This window comes from Pagrus pagrus (genome assembly GCF_965226575.1).
Source record: "Pagrus pagrus genome assembly, chromosome: 23".
NCBI lineage: Eukaryota > Metazoa > Chordata > Actinopteri > Spariformes > Sparidae > Pagrus > Pagrus pagrus.
In genome coordinates this window covers 10,768,337-10,789,529 of record NC_140205.1, presented here as the reverse complement: position 1 = coordinate 10,789,529, position 21,193 = coordinate 10,768,337, and the positions used below count along the sequence as shown (strand labels likewise).

Here is a 21,193-nt window from a genome sequence, read left to right as displayed (position 1 = left end):
CCCTTTTCTCTAATTGTCAGGAATGCTGACCTCAGCTCACTTGTTTCTGTGCCAACTCTCTTCCTCACTTAATCTAATCATCACACCATTATTTCACTCCTCCTCCTCCTCCTCCTCTTCCTCCCTCATTGTTCCCTCCTTCTTATTCTTCTTCTCCCCTCCATCCATCCGTCCTGCGGCTCTCCGCTGTAACCCGCTGACAGCGGACAGAATGAGAAACAAATGAACACGCAAAGTTAAGTGAGGGGGAAAAACTGCTGAGTCATGCTTAGGCGAAAATAATTTCATCGTGATAAGGCTCTGGGGAATATTAGATTAGATTATTGTTTCGCCTTTCTCCCTCCAGTGGTGAAAGAAGACCCTTTGTTGATATCTCTGTAATTATCAATAAGGAAAAGTTGCTGAGTCATGGTTGGACAAGACCTATTTCATCGTGATAATGAATTGGATTACTTTTTTTTCACCCGTTTCTCTGTCAAAAAGATAAAGTTGTTGATAACTGGAAAATTACAAATGAAAATGAAAAGTGTCTGAGTCGAGCACTGAGGGGAATTATTTCATACTAAAGTCTCTAAGGAGTCATAAATTAGATTAGACCCACATTTTTCCACTTTTGACAATAATAGCTGGGGAGGCCATGATAACTGTTAACAAATAATGATGTACAGAGGGAGACAAATTAATAAAATCCAGCTGACTCTAGAGGGAAAACATTACAAAAGCTGTATTAAAGAAGTTTTCAGGATTTCATGCGCATGAATATAAACTGTAACTAAGTGATTTCTGTCCTAAATACCAGAAATATCCCTTTTCAACTGCAGCTACTTCTAAATTAAATCCTTCACACACTCATCGTTTACAGGATTCAGTGTTTCAGAGGTTTCAAGTGTCTCAAGTGTTGTTTTTAACCACAAAGTCTGGTTATGTTTTAGAGATTTAAACATGTTTTTGAATGTTTTCTGGATCTGTGATTGTTTAATGTTCCCTGTCTTTTCTGAGGTTTTCTTTTTGCATTTCTGCAATATCGTTTAAGGCTGTTGTGGGTTAGGTAAAAAAAATAACACCTACGAACTTGGAAAATACCAAACCATCATCCTACAGAGCTATCCAAAGCCATTAACATGAAGAGCCAAAGTCTTAAAATGGCCATATTAGAGCCAAGCTTCAGCCACACAGGTGCGGAACAATGTCCAAGGCCACGGCCACACATGCACCACCTGCAAATGTTAACCACATGTGTCTCCTGCAAGGACAGATGGTGGTATACTCCTCACCTTCCACCTCTTCTTTCTCTTGTTCCATTTCATAAAATATTACAATCACTCCCTCTTCTCTTTGCTTTCACACACTCTTCACCACAACTTCCCTCTCTCCTTCGCACATGGATTTAGTGTCTGTCTCTTCACCGCGCTGCTGAAGAAATTAAAAGTGAGAATGAAAGTGAGGAGGAAGGAGACTGTGAGAAAGATAGGAGGAGAGGGAGAGTGACGAGAGCTGAGGTCACTCTGATCTACAGCCTCCTGTCTACACTGCAGCTGGGGGTCAAAGGGCAAAACACAGGAAACACTTTCAGGGACACCATATATTCTTAACACCCATGCAGGTGTGTTTTTTATGTTTCTTTCATGTTAATCTTCTCTGATGCACGCACCAAACTAAGTTTTCTCGCAAGCCTATTTTCATTATAAGCGCATGCGCTGCATATTCGCATTCACTCTACTCATTCATTCATTCATTGTACACCCTGATCTGATCCTCTTAACCATCATTGGTAACGGTGGCAATTCGAACCTGAATTCAGACCAGATGTGAGTCGTCAGCCACATTTAAGCACTATAGCAGCAAAGTGTCTGCACAGTCAGAACACACTGACTCTGAACTCACATCAAACAACAAGATGATCGGCAAAAAACACTAGAGAAACTTCCAAAAACAGCAATTTGGACCGTCTATCAGACAGGTACAAGTGAACCATAAACTTTACAAAACTTTAAAACTTCTGCTTTCCATTTACACTTTAGTCATTACCCCTCGTGGCAAACATTCGTGTACAGCTCACTGACTTATTCTCGTCATCACTGACTTATACTTCATTATAATTTCATACTCTGTCCCTGTCCATCTGTCAGGCAGGTTATCAGTGGCAAAGGGTGTGTGTATGTCACTCTAAAGGAGCGAGCTAAAAATACCACACCAGCCTCAACTGGCTGGATGGTTGCACTGCAAACACACACATACATGACACACACAGACGGGAATATTGAGGAAGTCTCGGCTGCGATCCATCATTGAGGGACTGAAACTTATGACACCACAGAGAGAAAGAGAGAGAAACCGAGAGAGACACCAGGAGGGGAGTAAAACCGCTCACACCCTTGAACACACTCACACACACACACACACACACACACACACACACACACACACACACACACACGGCAGCAGACAGTAGAGTCTCTGTGTTGTCAGTAACCACCTTCGAGACCCTGAGGTGTCATAAATGACTTCAAATAGGATGGAGAGAGACGGAGGGATGAGGGAGGAAGAGAGAGGAGAGTGATGCATGCTGTAATGACTTCATTTGACACAGCCACTCTCAAACACCCCCTGCTTTTTATCCTAAACACCAATTCAAACACTCTTTGACACACACACACGCACATGATCTTTCTTAAGCGTGCAGCATCCATCTCGCAGAATCCTTTTGAGCTTACTCGATCCATTAAGTGGACTTTTGGCAATACACAATAACTGGAAATCTTTTGCAAAAGAAGAATTGTTACATCTTATCTATCTGAGCGGTTCTGAAGATGACAACTTCATCATTATCAATTGAATGGCAGTTATGGCTCTTAAATCTAAACATGTTGTACACTTGTGTAGGACCCTTTTCTCACTCTTACTAATACCGGCACATAACATGCAATCATGGAAAAATGTCATGGTTTTGGTTTTCAGTTTTTGATGTTTCCTGTTTTATTTCTTAGTTATATCCTCATGTGTCTTGTTGTGACTTTCACTTCCTGTCTTAGTCTCTTTCCCGCCCTTCTTCTGTGTACACCTGTGTTTTATTTGTCAATCATTCCTGTGTCTTTGCCAGTTTGTCTGTTTCCCCACGTCAGTCCAGCGTCTACGTTCTCTGGTCCTGTTTCGTTCCTGGTGTCTCTGCGTTTGCTCCTCATGTTCTCTTCCCTCGTGTTTTCAAGAGTTTCATCCTGGTTTGTACTTTATTTAATTCTTTAATTTCCCTGTAGTCTTTTGGATTTTTCCCTAGCCTGTTTTCAGTGTTGTTTCCTGCCCTTTTCCTTATGTTGTTATGTTATTAAAGCTTGTTTTTTTGTTTCCTAATCTGACTTTCATGTCTGCATTTGGGTCCTCATCTTTTCGCAAGTCATCACAAAAAAAGAACAGCTGTAAAACAATAAATACATGTTTCTGAACATCACAAATACAACAAAATGACTCTGTGTTATAAGAAATTTGATTAAGACCACTAAAATGTGGAAAAAGTCTTATCAGCAAATTATTTTCATGTCATTTATTCGAAACGGCTAGAAAAACACCTCCACAGCTCTAAATTTTGACCTTCTTGTGAACAGAAGAGAAAAAGAAGAAGAAGAGAACCAGATAGGGACACAAAGTGAGAAGAAATAATACAGATGGAGAGAACTACAGCGAAGAAGAAATCCACCAAACTCCCAGTAGGCTCATTCACTAAGGGGTTGGTTAATTCACTGGACCCACGAGAACCTTTACTGTGTGTGAGTGTGTCCCTGAGTGTGTGAATAGACCTCTGTGTGGAACCACAGAGGCATTTGGTCATGTTTATATCCTTGTTTTTGGCCTGGCTGAGTGTGTACATATTGGTGTGTGCGTGCGCGCAAGTCTGTGAAGGTGTACCCATACCAGCAGAGTGACGTGTGAGGTTGTGTGTGTTAGTGTGTGTATCTGTGGACAGAAAATGTAAATAAATACAAATTCATATGAAAGTGTTGTCACCGGAGATTTGTAGAGCATTTGAACTCTGTGTGTGTTTGTGTGTGTGTGTATGTGTGTGTGTGTGTATGTGTGTGGTGAGTGTGGGAGGGGTAGGTTAATCCTAAATTTACTCTCGGTGGTCGGAGGACTGTGGTCACATCTGGACTCAGTTTCTCTCTGCCTCTCTTGTTTTTCCTTGCTCCCCTCGTCATTGCCACCTCACCTGTGCTCCCGTTTTCTCTCTTTTTTTTTAGTTTTTCCTCTCCATCACTTCTCTCAACAACTTTCCTGGTGTCCACTTGGATGTCAAAGTATGTGTGTTTACAGTAATCCTACCTGCTGTTTGAGCTGATGAACCAGACTATCCTTCTCCCTCTTCAGAGCTGCCACCTCTTCCTGGGTTTTCTTCTTCTTGGACGAGGAGAGCTCCAGCAGGGCGATGTTGGCGTCTTTCTCACTTATGGCTGCCAGCAGCGCCTCTTGCCTGTACAGAGAACAATCATACATTTTGTTAGCAATACTAGAAATGTACTTAATCAATTTGATTTCACTGAAGCCACACTTGGAGTGCTAACTGCTTGAATTTCTGAACTTTAGAAACACGTTATTTCCTGTTTTAGTTGGTAGGTTTCATCCTCCTGTGTAATGTTCTGTTTTACACTTCCTGTCTTTGTTTGTTTCTCGCCTTTTTTTTGATTGCCTTTATTTGTCCCCTTATTAGTCTTCCCTCCCTATTGTATTTAAGTCTGTGTTTTTGCGTTCACTGTTTGTCAGTTTGTCGGTTTTAGTCCTTGTGTTGCTTCCGTGTTTTGTCGTGTGTTACCCAGTCCTGTTTTGCTCTTCGTGTCTTCCTGCGTTAGCTCATCATGTGTCTTTAGTGTTCCTGGTTTTGTTCCACATGCCTTTTGCAGTTTGTTCTGTGTTAAGTTTTTGTATCTCTCTCTTTAGTTTTTTTAAATTTGCACCAGCCAGCTTTGTGTCTGTTTTGTTGTCTGCCTTTCATTTTTGGAGCTCGCCTTTTGTTTTTCAACCCGTCTGTCTTGCATTTGGGTCCTCTTTTGCCAAACCTTACAGTGCTGCAAAATGACATCGAAACCGCTCAACAGCGACATCTCTTTCTTGAACTCGTCGGAAATTTCCTGCGGATTATCCAAAGTAACAATTTTCTGAAATGTCTTTTAACAACTTTATGAGCACCGCACAAAATTATTCCAGTCACCTCCCTTGGTAATCTGGGTGGAGACAGAAAACCCAGAGATGAATATCTCAAAATCTGGACAAAGGAAACCAAAATGATCTGCATGGCTGGATACTAATTTGTGTCAGCTTTAATGTCATGGTGAATCCATGGCTTGTCAACAAGTCCTCTTAATTGGAGCTGATTTAGAAGGATAAAATTGGAGTATTTTTCCAAAAATTAGGGCCTTCCTAGTGGTCAAGTATGACACATACCATACAATAAAGATGTTTCCAGTTTGTTCATGGTGGGGACCTTTATGCCATATGCGTCGCTTGTTTTACTATCAAGTAATGGCAAAAACGGCAACGAATATTTGTTTTTCACCCTATCTCAGCTTTAATTTTGGTCCTTTCTGCCACTTTCTACTACAAACATCTCTTTCTAATTGTGGAAAAATTGTAATAATGGGGAGACAGTTGGACCCAGCGACAGAGTACAGAGCTGGCAGTGGGAAGTGTCTTGCTTATGAAAACTTCAGCTGTGTACGTATTGGAAAAACGGCGGCTTGGAGCCTATAACTTAGGTTAAGTACTAATGGCGCATGGTATTTGGCTCCAAAGCTACAAAAATGAGCAATTAATCATTGTGTTTAACTACCTTTGACTTTATTTAACAACATGAAAACCTCCCACTCTCTGTTTCCTGAGGCGTATTACCCTGTAGGTCAGGTTTCCATCCAAAGGTACCACAAAAGAAAATGCTAAATAGTTTCAAATTCTGTTAAGCAAACAGTAGGACTTGGTTCATCAGGACAAGGAGTTGGTTGTGCACATTCTGTTCTGAAGAAGAGTAAAAAAAAATAAAAAAAATAATGTAATGTTGAAAAAGGCCAAAAAACAAATAAAACGAAAACCTCAAGCGAGCATCTAAACGTTTTAGGAAATTGAGGACGTTTTTTTCAAATGATGCCATTTTCATGAACCATTTCTAATGCGATACTTTATAATGCACATAAAATATGTTGATGGAAACACAGCTTCTGTCTGAGCTTCCAGCCCTCTTGTCTCTCTCTATCTCTCCCCCCTGCCTGGATTGTCAGTAGGGCTGACAGATAGATGGCATTCCATGTGGTTAGGAAGCAACAAGCCGCATCCCATCCGTCCCATCAGCCACAGATCTGGCCGGGCCTCGTCTGAGGACACCCAAGGCTAAGGATTCTCAGAATTCTGTCCATTTTCAGAGAGACTCTTAATCATAAAACTTTGTCTTCAATCCCACAAGGTTCAAACACAGGAAAAGATGCAAACTTGCATATGAAAGAACAAATATGTTGCATCTCTGTCCGTCTCTCTGAATTTTGCCTCTTAAATATGTTGTGTTTTCATGTAAGAAGAAGATCTAGTGGCGCAGTGAGGAATGCAGTGATGAGAGTGTCTAAATGAAGACAGATTACATGTTTGGACTGTGCGAAGACCCACAAATTCTTTGGTCAACCTCACTGACCACACTGTTGGTGTACAAGTGTCCCATCATGCATCTGGACTGAGGGAGTTGAGACTGGGATTCTTAGATCGATTCTTTAGGCAAGTCTGGTAACTGTCAGCCTGCTCAGTTCTTGTTAGTCAGATACTTTATAGATTTGTGAACGCAACATTTTGAGAAAGAAGTGATACTGTAGCATTACGTTCTATGATATTATACCTTTATATTTCTCTTATTTCATGATTAATTGTAGAAATGTATTTTTACAACACTTTAGCAATCTAAGGTTTATTGAATTTTTTGTGACGAAACTTGGAAGAGATTCAGATTCAGATTTTATGTATATAGGTATAATTTAAATGCCACTATAATATTTGAGTTAAGATGCCAATACCAACATGATACTTTTTGACATACTTCACATAGTTGATTTGACAAATACCCTTTTTCTTCTTTATGTTCCTGTTTATAATTTTGTCTTCATATAACAGCAGGCACAAGAACTTGGTCTTCATAAAATTAATTGTAAAATGAACATATTTGTTAGAAATATCCAGTTCAAGAATTTATAAACAAGAATAACAATCTGACCAAGAGTTCAATACAAACATTCATCACTTGAACATTTCTGATGATTAGTCCTGGAGACATGTCACAGTTGTAACCAAAATAAGTACTGAAGTTTGATACCTTACTTGTAACCTTGATTTATTCATTTATCCATACAACCAACCTATAAATTCAAATTAAGCCTGTCTCAACATGCCCCTGATAATGTTGGGGGAAACCAAAACACTCTGTCTCTTCATCAGTTTTCATTAAAGTATAAAATGTGAGCTTCTATAAAACATTTATTTTCTTCACATTGTAAGACTTTGGGACAGTGTGACAGTCTTTTCCTTCCACTGGTACACACACATACTGAATCACACACACATACACACACATGCTTACACACACATCCAGAGAAAGGCTAATGGAACATTAGTCTTGTTAAAGCTAACAGTGCGTCTAGTTTTATACCATATCTGAGAGTTACCTGCCAGCACATGGCACTTATAAACCCCGGTGATAAAATGATATTTATTCCAGATGCACTCGTCTCATTCTGGGCCTCTCAATGGCTCTCCCTTCATCTCCACACACACACTTAAAACACACTCGGCTTGGCCTTCTCGGCTTGCAGAGCTAAACATGTGCTTATAACAAGTGCTGGTTGTGGCTACTGCTGTTGCTATGTGATCATTAAAATCTGTTTCAAGTGCAGCTCTCTTTTGCCAAATCTTTAGATAATTCTGCTGTCAGAGGGCTCTTAAAACAGAGTATGCTCTCAGCTCGGCTGGCAATGTGTCCTCACCACTGAAAGTAACAAAGACACTGCAGCCAGCGCGGTGAGGAAGAAAGGTTCCCAGTGGATCTGCAGCCTTTAGATCTGTAACTTTCCTTTCAAGTCTTTCCTTTCTGGAGCAATATGGAGCGCACAGTGGGATAAAGGAAGGTCTACTAACGCTGAGCAAAAAAAAAAAAAAAAGCTTGCTAAAGAGGTCTCACACACTCATATTCTCCTTATTTTGGCAACAGCTTTTGACAATCCGACAGATTACTTATCTGTGTGTGTAGTAGTGTGATATATTTGCCTCAGGATTACATTCAAGTGTAACTTTGTATTACAAAAATACCACTTAATACCACTTAATACCACGCAGCATAGCAGCCTCATCATTTCTGTCAACGAGACCCACCTGTGCCACTGTGTTGGCACAGGTGGGTTCCCAGCAAGGAAGTACCAGCAAAAAAAATGCAGGATTGTTGAACCTGGCCCAGCTTTTGTTGCAGACGACATCATCCAACAATGCAGTGCGAAGTCAAAAATGTCCAAGGCCACATTCCTGGCAGATTACTTTGTAGTGTAAACAGGGTAAGTGCGACAGAGGATAAAATGATTGTTGCTGTGATAAGTTTCCAGAGTTGCTTGTATTATATTGTTACTTCTGTGCAATGTTTTGGCGTCTTTGGTATTGTACGGTTCTGCATATGTGAACAATACCAACATTTTCTTTTTGTCTACAATAACTGTGCATGACAACTAAAGTATGAATCGTGATCATGAGTAAAAAAACAAAAAAAAAACAGAAAAAGAAACTATGGATAAGCTAAAGTTAAACATAGATTTAACAGCTGATAAACACATTTTGTAAAGTCATTACAACATTAATAAGTAATAATCACCATGCAATATGATCTATAAAAAAAAAGCTTTCATACCGGCACATTCATGCTGATACCGGATATTGGTCAGACTCTATCTAGGACTGGGCGATGTTTTTATTACGACAATACTGTTGAGTTGACTATTGGTTTCTTTCTTTCCCAAAATATTAACACAAATGAGAGTTTTGATTTAAAAGAAAAACATTAGTAATGTGGATGTAATTAATAAGTGGGTAACAATGGTGCAACTCACTCTCACTACCTCTCGCCCGCCCTGAATTTCTCATCCCTTTCTCTTCACCTCCGTCCCTCATCACACGTTCTATCTCCCCGCCTCTTCTCTCCCTCCGTCTGTAAAGAAGACAGGAGGCATTCTTTCCGTTGTTCGGCGGTCGTGTGCCATGATGTCATCGCCGGTGCGACAGGGCAGATAATAAGCAGACACACACAAACACACCAGGCACCTGACCCCAACCCCAACACACACACACACACACACACACACACATACACACACACACACACAAGCAGGGGCTCTCTCCTTCCTAAAACCACTTAAGGCCCCTCACTTTATCAGAAACACTAATGCCTGGTCTTAGATCACTCACATATTTCTTGCACACACACCAAAGCGGCTTCCCGTGTGTGCTGCATTATCTCTTTCATGCTGTCACCCTCTACTGCAATCTACAGTGTGTGTGTGTGTGTGTGTGTGTGTGTGTGTTCAAGTGACAGTTGTATGTCTGTGTTTATGACAGCATGTCTTCCTGTAGGTGCGTGTGTGCTCATAAGGATGTACTTCATGTGTATTTCAGTGTGTTTGAATGTTCACAAGTTGTCTGTGTGTATTCAGGGCTTTATCCTGCGCATACATGTGTGTAAGAGTTAAGTGTGTGTGTCTGTGTGTGTAAAGTAGATTCAGCCCAGTCTGACATTGGCCAGTGTCTGTCTAAGACAAACACAGAGCTATTTTAGAAATAATCCCCTCTCTCTGCTCTCTCTTTCCGACTGGACAAAGCAGCCCTCCATTGTTTTCCCTGACACTGTCTGCTCTGGTTACACAGGAGGCTGCTTGGAGGACGCCAGAGTTTACTCTTTAACCCCTGCAGGACGTGGTGCGTGTCAAGCGCGACCTCCTTTCTGTGAAGGGAGGTTACCCTCCACCAAACCTTGTTGTAGACTAACGCTAGCTAGACGTTGTGGAAGGATTTCTACCCTCATTGGCCAAAGTCAGGAAACTGAGCGAGCTTTGAGGCGAGAGGCTGGCGACGGGGGATTTAGAAAAATGTGATTATCATATTTACTGTAATCACGAATGCTGTGCGCTTTGGTTTGCTTTAAACAAATAAGACTGAATGAGCTTTGGTTGCTGTCATTTCATTTCATCCAGATATATTCAGCCTATTTCAGCTGAAATAAGCCTTAATTATATGGAATTAAGCAGCAGTGACTGGACACGGCAGGTCTGAGATGCGTGATTGGAAGATCAAAGAACCTGTAAATCAGCACCAAAATTACAGCACTAATGGGGTGCTGTTTTATTGACGGTGTGATTAAATTGTGTGGATTTCAGCAGCTGAAATACGGTGTAAAAGAATCAACGCATTGCACTTTTTTGTTTTGATTGTAATATTAAGTTTATTTCGGCTACAGCTACGGGGAATAAGGGATGTGGCCACCTGAGGTCAGTTTAGCCTCAGCTGAGTTGCCTGGGGGAAGGTATAAGACGTTTAAAACATGCACAAGACCTGGTGAGCCTGAGAGAACCAGACTAATGATGCGTCAAGAGAACCACGTATACATGTACTGCAAGCATAGTGATTTAACTTGATATAAGCTTGTTTTTGCTGATAGTACACAGATTTTGGTCCATACCTGACATAAACATTCCCTTGCAAATCCTTCTGCCTCTGTGATTGGCTAGATTGGCTTAGATGCTGGCAAACTAGCTGACTGACCAGTTTTGGAAAAAACTAAATACAAAGGGGCAGGTGGTCACTGATAACAGGCAGGCACACATTGTTTTTAAGCAGGCCTTCAATTGAATATTGTCTCTGACATGTAGCGGTTTCTATTTTAACCATAGTTATAATGAATCAATAATGCCTGCTGTAGCTTTGAAACAGACAACTTTTCCAATTTTCCCGCTTAGCATTCCCAAGTGGTATTACTGTTGGCACAGCTGTCCACAACGACAACCGGCTCACTTTCTGTTTTCCTCAGAGCCGAGCAATTACCAACGACATGGGTAACAGGGCGTTTGTTTCCAAATTTCTGTGGCGAAATTACCAATATTGCTTTGAAAACAAAGACAGAGGACAGAAGAATGTTCACTGAAGAGGTAAAGAAGAGAAGAGAAATTGTCATATTCTTTTGCAGGTTGGCATCAGGTTAGAAGAAAAAAACATAAATTTAGTCTATAATGGAGACATGAAAGCAGATAAGGTCGTACCCTGAATCGAGTCGTCATTTTCCTGTGAGATTTCGTACCAGGCGGCAGACAAAATTGCATAGTGAAAGTAAAGCTCATAGGGAACCAATCTAAGTGTAGATGGTGTCATTATTCTACAGTCCTTACATTGTGTAATCAAAATGTATTTCATCATGAGAAGTTATAGCAAAAGAACTTCTTATGTCTTATGCTAGTTTAAAAAGTCGAATTGAAACATATGAAATTCCAACTTAAATTTCAGCAGGGTGACAAACTCAGCACAGTTTCTCTACAAATGTATGCGTGCACGCAATACAACCACAATCTTGTATCCGGTCCAAAAGGAGAAGGAGAGAAAGGTTGTCTGGAATATTTTGAATAACTGAATTATATCAGAAGTTGTGGTTTTACAGAGAAAGGAGTGGAGGAACAGGAGGGCACAGCTGGCTCTCAGTGGTAGCTAATGCTGCCTGCAGGCACACACCCACACACACACACACACCCACACACACACACACACACACACACACACACACACACACGCAAACGTTTTTCTCCTTCATTCCTTTCTTTTATCTTTGTTTCCGCTCCTTAAACATTCTCTATCTTTTACTTTCTGTCAGTGTTTTGCTTGATAATCAGACGGCTTTTTCATTGAGAGACCTCACACACACATGCACACACACACACACACACACACACACACACACACACACACACACACACACACACACCATAATGACAAGCTTTGGTGCTCCTGACTGTGCATAATCTACTTGTACGCATGGATGTAAAATTAAATCCATTGCTAATTCCTTCTTCTGTCTTCACTCTCTTCAAGTCTCTCTGTCTCCCTCTCCCTCTCTTTCTCTCTCTCTCTCTCTCACACACACACACACACACACACACACACACACACACAGACAGCTCTACTAGTTTACTTCCTGAGTCTCCAGAGTGAGCCCTGCAGAGTAGTATTTCTCTCCCAGTTGACAGCTTCTGTCTTGGGGCAGATAACCAGCGAGCACTTGGCCCTCTATTCTCATCTGTTCTGTGCTGACTCCCCTCTCTCTCTTTTTGTCTCTCTCTCTTGCTCTCCCTCTCTCTCTCACACACACACACACACACACACATTTGAGGTGTGGACTGCTGCAATGCCTCACAGCTCTAAATACTGAGGATTGAAAAATGTAAAGTCAGAAGAAGGAATGTTACGTTTTTTGAAGTTTTACATACCATTTAACATACACACACAGCTATACATTGAATATATTGGACATACAGTATATGTATCTGGCATGGAGTCAAGTGCATCTTGAAAGAAAGTGTTCTGAGAGTCCAATGCCTCTAGCAGCATCGCACACAAACACGCTCACATGGGTTTATAGCCCTACAAGAGAAAACACAGGGCCATGAACGCACACATCAGAGCAGATTTTATGAAACATTTGTTAGTGCTGCTCTGCCATGTGTGCACCATCAAAGCATAGACAGCCAATAAAGCTTTAGTTTATAGTAAACCATTTTACTGCTGCTCCCTCCCGCCAACGCAAAGCTTCACTTCACTAGATTATAACAGGAGTTATTAGAGAAAATGATCGACACCTACCGCAGTCGTTAACTGCATTCAAAACTTTGAAATTGTTCTCGAGGGCTACTTTAAGCCAAACACATCAAAGGGATAATTGGACGGTGAAAGTGCAGAATAATGATAAAAATGATCATCGGGAATTACAGTTAAGGATTCCCTTTAGGCTTTTATCCAATGCCAAAAACAAAAATGTGTTTACTGATCTGGAAAGTTTACTTGTTTAGTAAGACTATACGAAAGTGAGAAGAGTAGAAAATGTGCACACGGCAGCAGAAAGGTCCTGATTTAGAAGGAACTTTGCTTTATCTTTGACTGACACTGCATAGATTAAAGTAGCCCACTGTATAATGTACAATAACACACTGAGAACAGCAGGATTTTTGGGTGAGATCTATTTGAAAGCTGAGTGTGTGCGTGTCTTAAACTATAGTGGAAGTGGGTCAGAGACACTGGATATGAATGATTTAGTACGGAGAGAGAAGACGGGACGAGAGACCCTCGGAGAGAACTGGAAAAAGTGAGAGGGAGCGAGGAAGAGAGCGTTAGGAAAATAGGTTAAAGCTGGTGCATAGGATAAGAGAGAAAGTGTGTGTGTGTTTGAGAGGGAGAGAAAAGCTTCCCTCAAGGAGCTGTTGTACATCAGAGAGGCTTAAAGAAAGACAGCGAGAAGGCTTACACACACTCACACACACACATAGAAAGAAACAGCATTGACAGGGAAGGGAATAAAATAACTGGAGGATTTGGAGGGAAAACAAATCAAAGAGACGTGAGGGGGGGAGAGAGGGAGTGGAATGGGAGGCAGAGAGACAAAGGCAGTGAGAGGGGGAGAGGGAGAGAGACAGAGGAGGGCAGGTGGGACTCCTGCATGACAGAATGAGGATCTGTTCTTGACACATTTCCCCTTTTTTCTCTTGAAAAAACACTCTCCTCTTCTCTCGCTCCCTCACCACTCCGTCTCTGTTTCCCTCTCACACACACATTTAAACACACACACTGTGACTAATAAGAAAGGTGTAAAAATGCATTATCCATGGTCTGCGGGAGTTTGCTCTTTCCACGGGACCACACACACACGCAGACTTTGAGAAGTGTGACTAAAGATGCAGCTTTGTCTTCACTCCGCTTCTTTACAGTAAATCCATTTCTACGCTGTGCCACAGAGACCAAACATCTGCTTACGATCTGTCAGCACAAACCAGTCACAGTAATGGACACCTGCGACTCCCCAATGCTTATGAAAGAGGATCTTTAAAAATATTTTCGCTTCATTTGACAACGTGAGAGCGACAAATGTGTTTCTGTCGATCCACTGTATCTATACACGCTCCCCGCGGTGCGGCTCCGCTCTCCTGCCTGTTGGTCAAAATTGCAACTTCACACCTTTTCAAGACACAGTAAACTTAAGTAAAGGCGTCAGTATGCTCTAAAAGAAGTGCTCGTTGCTCTATCGATCACCATCCAGAGTTAACGCCATGAACGTGATCTTTATAAAGATTGAGAAGCAGATCGATCTGTACGGTTAATAACATTCTAGTTCCTTTCCGTGGACAGGTTTCCCTGAAATTCAGCGAAAAGAAAACAAATGACCTGCGTTTCTATCCACTAATGTTACGCAAGTTGGGTGCATCAAGGCAAACAGCGACTGTCAAACCTCAAACTGGAAAACAATGATGGAATTATGATTGTTTCAAGTAATTTTATTGCAGTCTCCTTGCTGTTAATCAGATGTTTTCATCTTCTGCAATTTTATGTCTCTTCAGCAGACTATTTAAGATTTAAAATCAGGTGGATAGAGGTGTGCCGTATGACTGAAAGTACTACATTGCTGTGATGTCTTCAGTCTCTCAGCTTCAGCCAAAATGGACAGCTGTTGTGGTTTCCTTGAGCTCCTCTTCATGATAAAGGTTTAAAACTATCAACTGCAAAATGTCTGAAGTAATGGAAAGAATGGATAACGTAACCATTTGTTGCTTCAATAAAAACACCAGAAAATGGAGCACCTTGGTAGCCACATACCCCACTGCCACCAACACTTGTTTCGTGTCATACCCCTCTTCCCGATTTCTGCCTCCTCATTGTCTCTATCCAGTAGAAAAGCAAAATAAATAATAATTAAAAAACAGCAAAATGGTTGCTTGATTACTTAATGAAATACTGAATGGCAAATCTTAATTTTAGTCGAATATGGACGAAACAGCCCAGAACAATATAAAGCACCATACTAGTGATTTCTTCCCTTTTGCCCATTTACGATAAGTCACATATATATTTAATTTAACAGGTTACCATTTTTCAAACCAAAATGTTGTGTCTGAATGTATTTTTATTTACCTTTCAAGCAGCCATTGGCTTCCACGCTTAAATCTGACATATGTCAATAACAGCAAACAAAAAATAATAAAAATGCATGTCAAACTATCCGCACTTTCTGTATATCTGCATTACCATAGAATTGTAACTAAATGCAGCCACGAATTATTATGTTTATATTGTACACAAATTGCTGGATTCAAGTTTATCTATCTGCTTCCATCTTATTTCAAATAAAGTTCTTCACAGTGGGAAAATAACCAAGTTATCTGTTTTTTACAAACTGCAGTGCTTCAGTAATGAGTTTCACATGAAGTTTTTACACTGGTGGGACACGGCACTGATGACAGCCGCAGTTAGTTGCAACAAAATACTATAAAATGACAATTACTTTCATTATCTTTAACAGCTATCATGGCTATTTTCAGAGCAAAATAAAAGCCAGATGATTGACTTCATTTTGTTTGGCTGAGAAATAATCCATTGTTTCATTTCATTTATCTTGTACATTTATGTGATCAGTTTCCTTGTTCACTGTGCGTATCCACTGACTTGAATGCCTCACTGTGAGCCAACTTTCCCATTAAGGAGGATAAAGGCTTAAAATGGAAACAGCTTCTTCACATTGTAGTCGTGCAGTAACTTATAACCGTGATTACGCTGCTGACATGAGAGCCGTCAGGTTATAAGTCCACCTTTCTCTTGCTCCATCTTACGTCTTTCTTACTCAGCATCTTTCTTTCTTTTTCAGAGTATCAATCTGTCTTTAGTCTGACCTGTTCTCCTCTGCCCGTCTGTCTACTACGGTTTTATTATTTCCAGAATAGAAATGTAATCGTTTGGCACTCGTAACGTACAATCAGAGGCTTTGAATAAAAAAAAAAGAATGTTTTGTTTTCTACTTTTTGATATGTTTTCCCTTTTATTGCTCCCTCTCCCTCTTTAATTGCTGTTTAATGATCTGTTTGATGGCCTGGCACGCACAACCTGTAATCAGCCGAGAAAAACAGGCGAGTTGAGAGTTTTGCCGCATCCTTTTTTCCTTTATCTGTTCTTTCTCTCCACTTGTTCCTTTTTGTTCTGATGTGTTTGGTTCTCGTCCATCTTTCTGAGCATTTCGCTCTTGTTCTCTGCTCCTCGCACCCATTTTAAATCCTCCTCTTATTCAGCTCAATCCAGCGCTCTTAATTGGTGCGAGAGCTCAATAATACATGTGCAGATTACACACAAAATTACAATACAGAAGAGTCAGCACTATAAAAGGACACTTTTTCCTCTCTTTCTCCGCTGTATATTCAGACGAAGATCACTGGTTTGCATGGTTTCAGGGACTTTCAGAAAACCCTGTTATTTGAATACAACTTCTAACTGCGGCACGTCTTTTATTGCTTCTACTTTCCCGATTCAATCTCTCACAGGGGAGAAGAAAAAAAAATATCAAAAAGGAAAGAAGAAGACAGGCAGAGCCAGAGAGAAGAGGGCAAGAAAGGCAAGCACAGAGGGCGCAAGAAAAATGGAGAGAAAAGAGGGAGACGGAGAGCGGGGCGCCCTGATTTGAGCTTGTAAGACTAAGTGTCAAAACGGCGTGCCCCTTTTTGTCATACTAAGCTCTCAACATGTCTGTCACACACACACAACAAACACACACACACACACTCGCTTTGGCACACAGTGGATTAATCCCATTGCTGTCTGAAGGGATCAAAGCGCTTGTCTCTGGCTTATGGCAGCACACCATAAGTATGTGTACATGCATTTGTGTGGGAGGATGTATTTTTATGCATGTGTGTGTCTGTCTGTCTGTGTGTGTGTGTGTGTGTGTGTGTGTGTGTGCGCGGGTATACATCTCCAAGCATTCCTCTGGGAGTGAAAGCTTCTAAGCAGTCATGCTGTCTCATCTGGTTTTGTGAGTGACTGTGTGTGTGTGTGTGTGTGTGTGTGTGTGTGTGTATGAGTGTGTGTCTTATTTCTGAAGGCAACATGTACTTCTAACGTTACTGATGGGATAGCTGTGTGTGTGTTTGTGTGTGTGTTTGCGTGTGTGTGTGCGCAGTCATATTGTTAGTGATGGATTTCCAGCTGTGACTAGCAGAGCGGTTGTTCCATTGAAAATAGCATCTTTGACTGCTTGCGCACAAGCAGAGGGATGCAAACACACACACACAAACACACGAACATACACACAATTGATTAGTTGCAGTATGTAGAGACAACAGTGAAGACACAGGTAGACAGACAGCGAGAATTACAGCCTGACAGACAGAAATCAGGCGATAATGATGTTACCAGACAGTCGTGGGCTCAGAATGGAGGGATGGATTGAACGAGGTAGGGAGGAAAGGATAGCAGGAAGGATGTAAAGGATAAAGGATGATAAAGGAATGGAGGGAAGGAGGGACGGAAGGAATGAAGGGTGGGATAACAGGGAGAGGTTTGAGGGTTAGAGGGAGTCCGGCTGGGAGATAAAACAAAGAGCAGAGCAGCAAAGGAGAAATAAATTGAATTTATAGTGTTCACCTTGAGGCATCATCCAAGCTCTCACTGCAGGAGGCTGAAGACAGCGCAGGAGCTTGGTGTTTCTCTAGATAGTTTCTTTATAGTCTAATTGTGCATATGGGTGCAAAATACAGTGTTTGTGAGCAAACCCACTCAAACTGTCCACTAAAAGCTTTGCCTTTGATATCTATTTTGGGGGAATAGATCGATCACTGTGATGTTTAGCTAATGACAGTCACCTTCAGGTAGACAACTGGAGTCATGTGTCATCGACAAACTTGTTTATATCTGTTGTCATTTTCAGACGTAACTGTAATGTTTAAAGATGTATAGTTAAACATGGTGGTCCGACGGATCCAAACTGTCTGCTGTGCTTTGCTGTCATTGTTGCGAAACCAAATCTACCCAACAGCTGCATCTCACAGGCAGTTGGACCGACTACTATTAGTAGTTTTAGGTAAAGTCAAGCTGTAATTTTCTCCAGTCTGTGGCCCAACAAGTACCATTACGTCATAACAATGTTATGTGTTGCAAACTTGTATGTTAAAGTAAACCTGTATGTAACGCTGTGATCCTACCCTGTCGCTGAAGTTACATAGTGCAGAAACAAGTGTATCATATGACCAAAGTCCAGTACGTCTGTCGCTGGTAAGCTGCAACAGTCATGTTTTTTTAAGGGCGATATATGTCGTTTTGGTCACTGGGAATTGACCGATTCAGTCGTTCACATTTGTGGAGGCTGTGTTGGTTTTAGATGAATGAGATGTAATCACCTTGAAATAACATGACAATACAATTAAATTGTATTTAGGCTACGTGACAGAGAGATTTTCTACCTGGAAGTTATTGTAAACAAAAATGGCAATCTGTTCTTTGAAAGATCCTGTTCCAGTGAATAGATTCTGACACTGCTGGCAGCTTTACATAGAACATTTCAATGAATCACAACACAATTACACTATCTGATTTCTCACAGCCCGAGGCAGCCTCCTTCACACAGAAAAAACAACTAAAATATCATGTTTTATTTCCTGACTAAAGCGATCACAAGTAATGTGAGTAAGTAATGTGTAATGTGACTCATTTTCTTCCGTGTTGCTCAAAGCATTGGCCATTTACAATGGCAAAAAAAATGTGCCAGCATGCGTCAGGAACCTTTTTTTTCTCCACTGGGTCTTTTCATTGTGACACATGTGTTTTCTTTTGTAATAAACGGCCTTTTTGAGCATCAGTAATGTTATCTCCATAACTACCTAGCAAATAAACAGAAATCAGTGTCGTGCTGTTTTATGTTTGAGAACATTTGCTGCAACAGATGAATTCTGATTGCTCATAAAAGTGTTGCCCACTAAAAATAATGACCAATAAATTAGCCGAGATTTTTGTGTAAACGATGAGAAGGGATACTGCGCGAATGCAAGGGAGGAGGACATAACGTAAGTGGTTATACATTCAGTGTATGCTGTAGTCTGAAAGAGTGATGGATGAACGGAAGGAGCGAGGGAGACTGAGACGGAGGAAATATAATTTCTTCGGATATCACGCAGTTTTGTTGGCTCGACTAAGTTGTTGTTGGACAGCTGTCTTTCTCCTCTTCGCTTTCCCTCTTTTTCTCTCCGTCATAAAAACATTTCTTCTTCTGTTCTTTCATTTTATTATCCTCCTACTGCCCCCCCCACACCAAAAACAGATTTATAACTCTCGCCCTGACCTCTTTCCTCGCTTTTCCTCTCTTTATTTTGTGTCTTCTCCCCTCCTGTCCATCTTCTTTTCTCTGACCTCATCTCTTGTCCAGACCTTCTCATATCACATCCAAACCGTCAGCGATATTCACACTAATTCAATTGACTGCTTTGAAATCGAGACCTATTTGCCGTACCTCATTTTAAATTAATTTTTCCTCATGGTTTTGGATGGTGGTGTCCTAACGAGTAAAACACATGAAGAATGCTTTCGAACTCAAGCACAGAATTTATATTATTTTTGCTCTAAATGAAACATCTTATAGTGGTTCTTCGATTACTTTGTAATCATGTGATTGAAATAATCAACATTTACTAAATCAATAAATTCACTAGAATCATATGAGAAATTATCCAAGCCACAGCCATTATTGTAAACTGTGTTTATTTCTCATCAAACCTAGTTCTGTTCAAAATATGCAACGATACAGGGGGACTTTTGCCCTGAACGCCGTCTCTCAGGCAACACTGCATGACAAGTTTGCAAACAACTGTTTGAGAAAAGTTACTCTTAATTCAATCACTATTGGTTACAGTATTCACAATAAATCATGTGATGTGATGGGTTTTCTCTAAAGTTCAGAGAGGAAAGTAAGGAAATTAGTTGAATCTGTTTGGCACGTTCTTACCTTGAACTGAGTCTCTCAGGCAAAGCAAATGACATGGTTGAAAACTTCTGTTTGAAAAAAAGTTTCTACAAATCCAATCAGTACTGGGTGCAGTATTCACAACAAACCATGTGATTTCCATTAAGTTCAGAGAGGAAAGTGAAGATGTTTGTTGAATTTTTTAGGCATGTTTATGCCCTGAGCTGGGCTTCTCAGGCAAAGGCAATGACATGGTTGAAAACTACTTTTTGAGGAAAGCGGCTACAAATTCACTCGAGGGAAAAGAGCTACAAATATTTACCAGAAGTCATCTTAGATTACAACGTGATTGCAGTGTGGGTTACAAGATGTGTTTGAATCACATGCAGTGACATTTTCAAGGCAATCGTCTACATGGTAAAAACACAAATTTGGCAAAAGTTTGCAAAAAGCTGAGATGATCCTTTTATTATTCCTCCCCTTAAAAGGTTATTGAGGGTGAAGTTTTTCTTTTTCCAAATCGAGTGTCTAAGGATTGATGCTGTTGTATTCTGCAGAGATTTTATAAACTTTTGAAGCAAAAAAACAAGTCGTTTCAAAAACGTATTCTCTCGATCTCTACCTCTAAAATACTCTCGAAAAAATGAAGTTACATCTCAATATGATCCGAACACATACCTGTACCGGAGGGACATGAACGTGTGTGTGAAACAGCAGCGGACTGAAGTAGAGATGTGTGTTAACTGTCAGTAAAGCAGCACAGCGGAGAGTAAAATAGGCTTTAATTCATCCAGATTGGGATTTCAGACCTGACGCCCTGCTGTTACACACACACTGTCAGCACATTCCTCCAGCTGGCTGCGACACACACACACACACTTGCATACTCCAAACTGTACAAACACATGACAACACACATGCCCACAAGCACACATGAAGCTGGGAAGAAAACGAGCGTGTGCATATTTAATGGACGTATATCACAAAGAAAATATGTCTGTCTGTGTGTGTGTGTGTGTGTGTTTTACGATGGTGTGTGTGAGTGTGTGTGTGTGTGTGTGTGTGTGTGTGTGTATGAAGGTCGCTGCAAATGATTTATCAGTGGGAAAGACTGGGAAAGGCAGATGTGTGTATCCATGTGTAGTTCTCTTTGTGTATTTTCGGACTGCGGATGAGTGTGTA

The 21,193-nt window shown here is 40.8% G+C and overlaps 1 protein-coding gene across 9 annotated transcripts in view; it reads right to left on the bottom strand.

The window, feature by feature from the left end:
• Positions 1 to 21,193, bottom strand: part of LOC311252680 (ELKS/Rab6-interacting/CAST family member 1-like) — a 136,168-nt gene that overhangs the window by 36,292 nt on the left and 78,683 nt on the right. For all 9 annotated transcript variants that reach the window (XM_084346054.1, XM_084346060.1, XM_084346057.1 and 6 more), the window contains one exon: positions 4,315 to 4,462. In XM_084346054.1, coding sequence (XP_084202180.1) covers positions 4,315 to 4,462 — 148 coding nt within the window. The remainder of the gene's footprint in view (positions 1 to 4,314; positions 4,463 to 21,193) is intronic.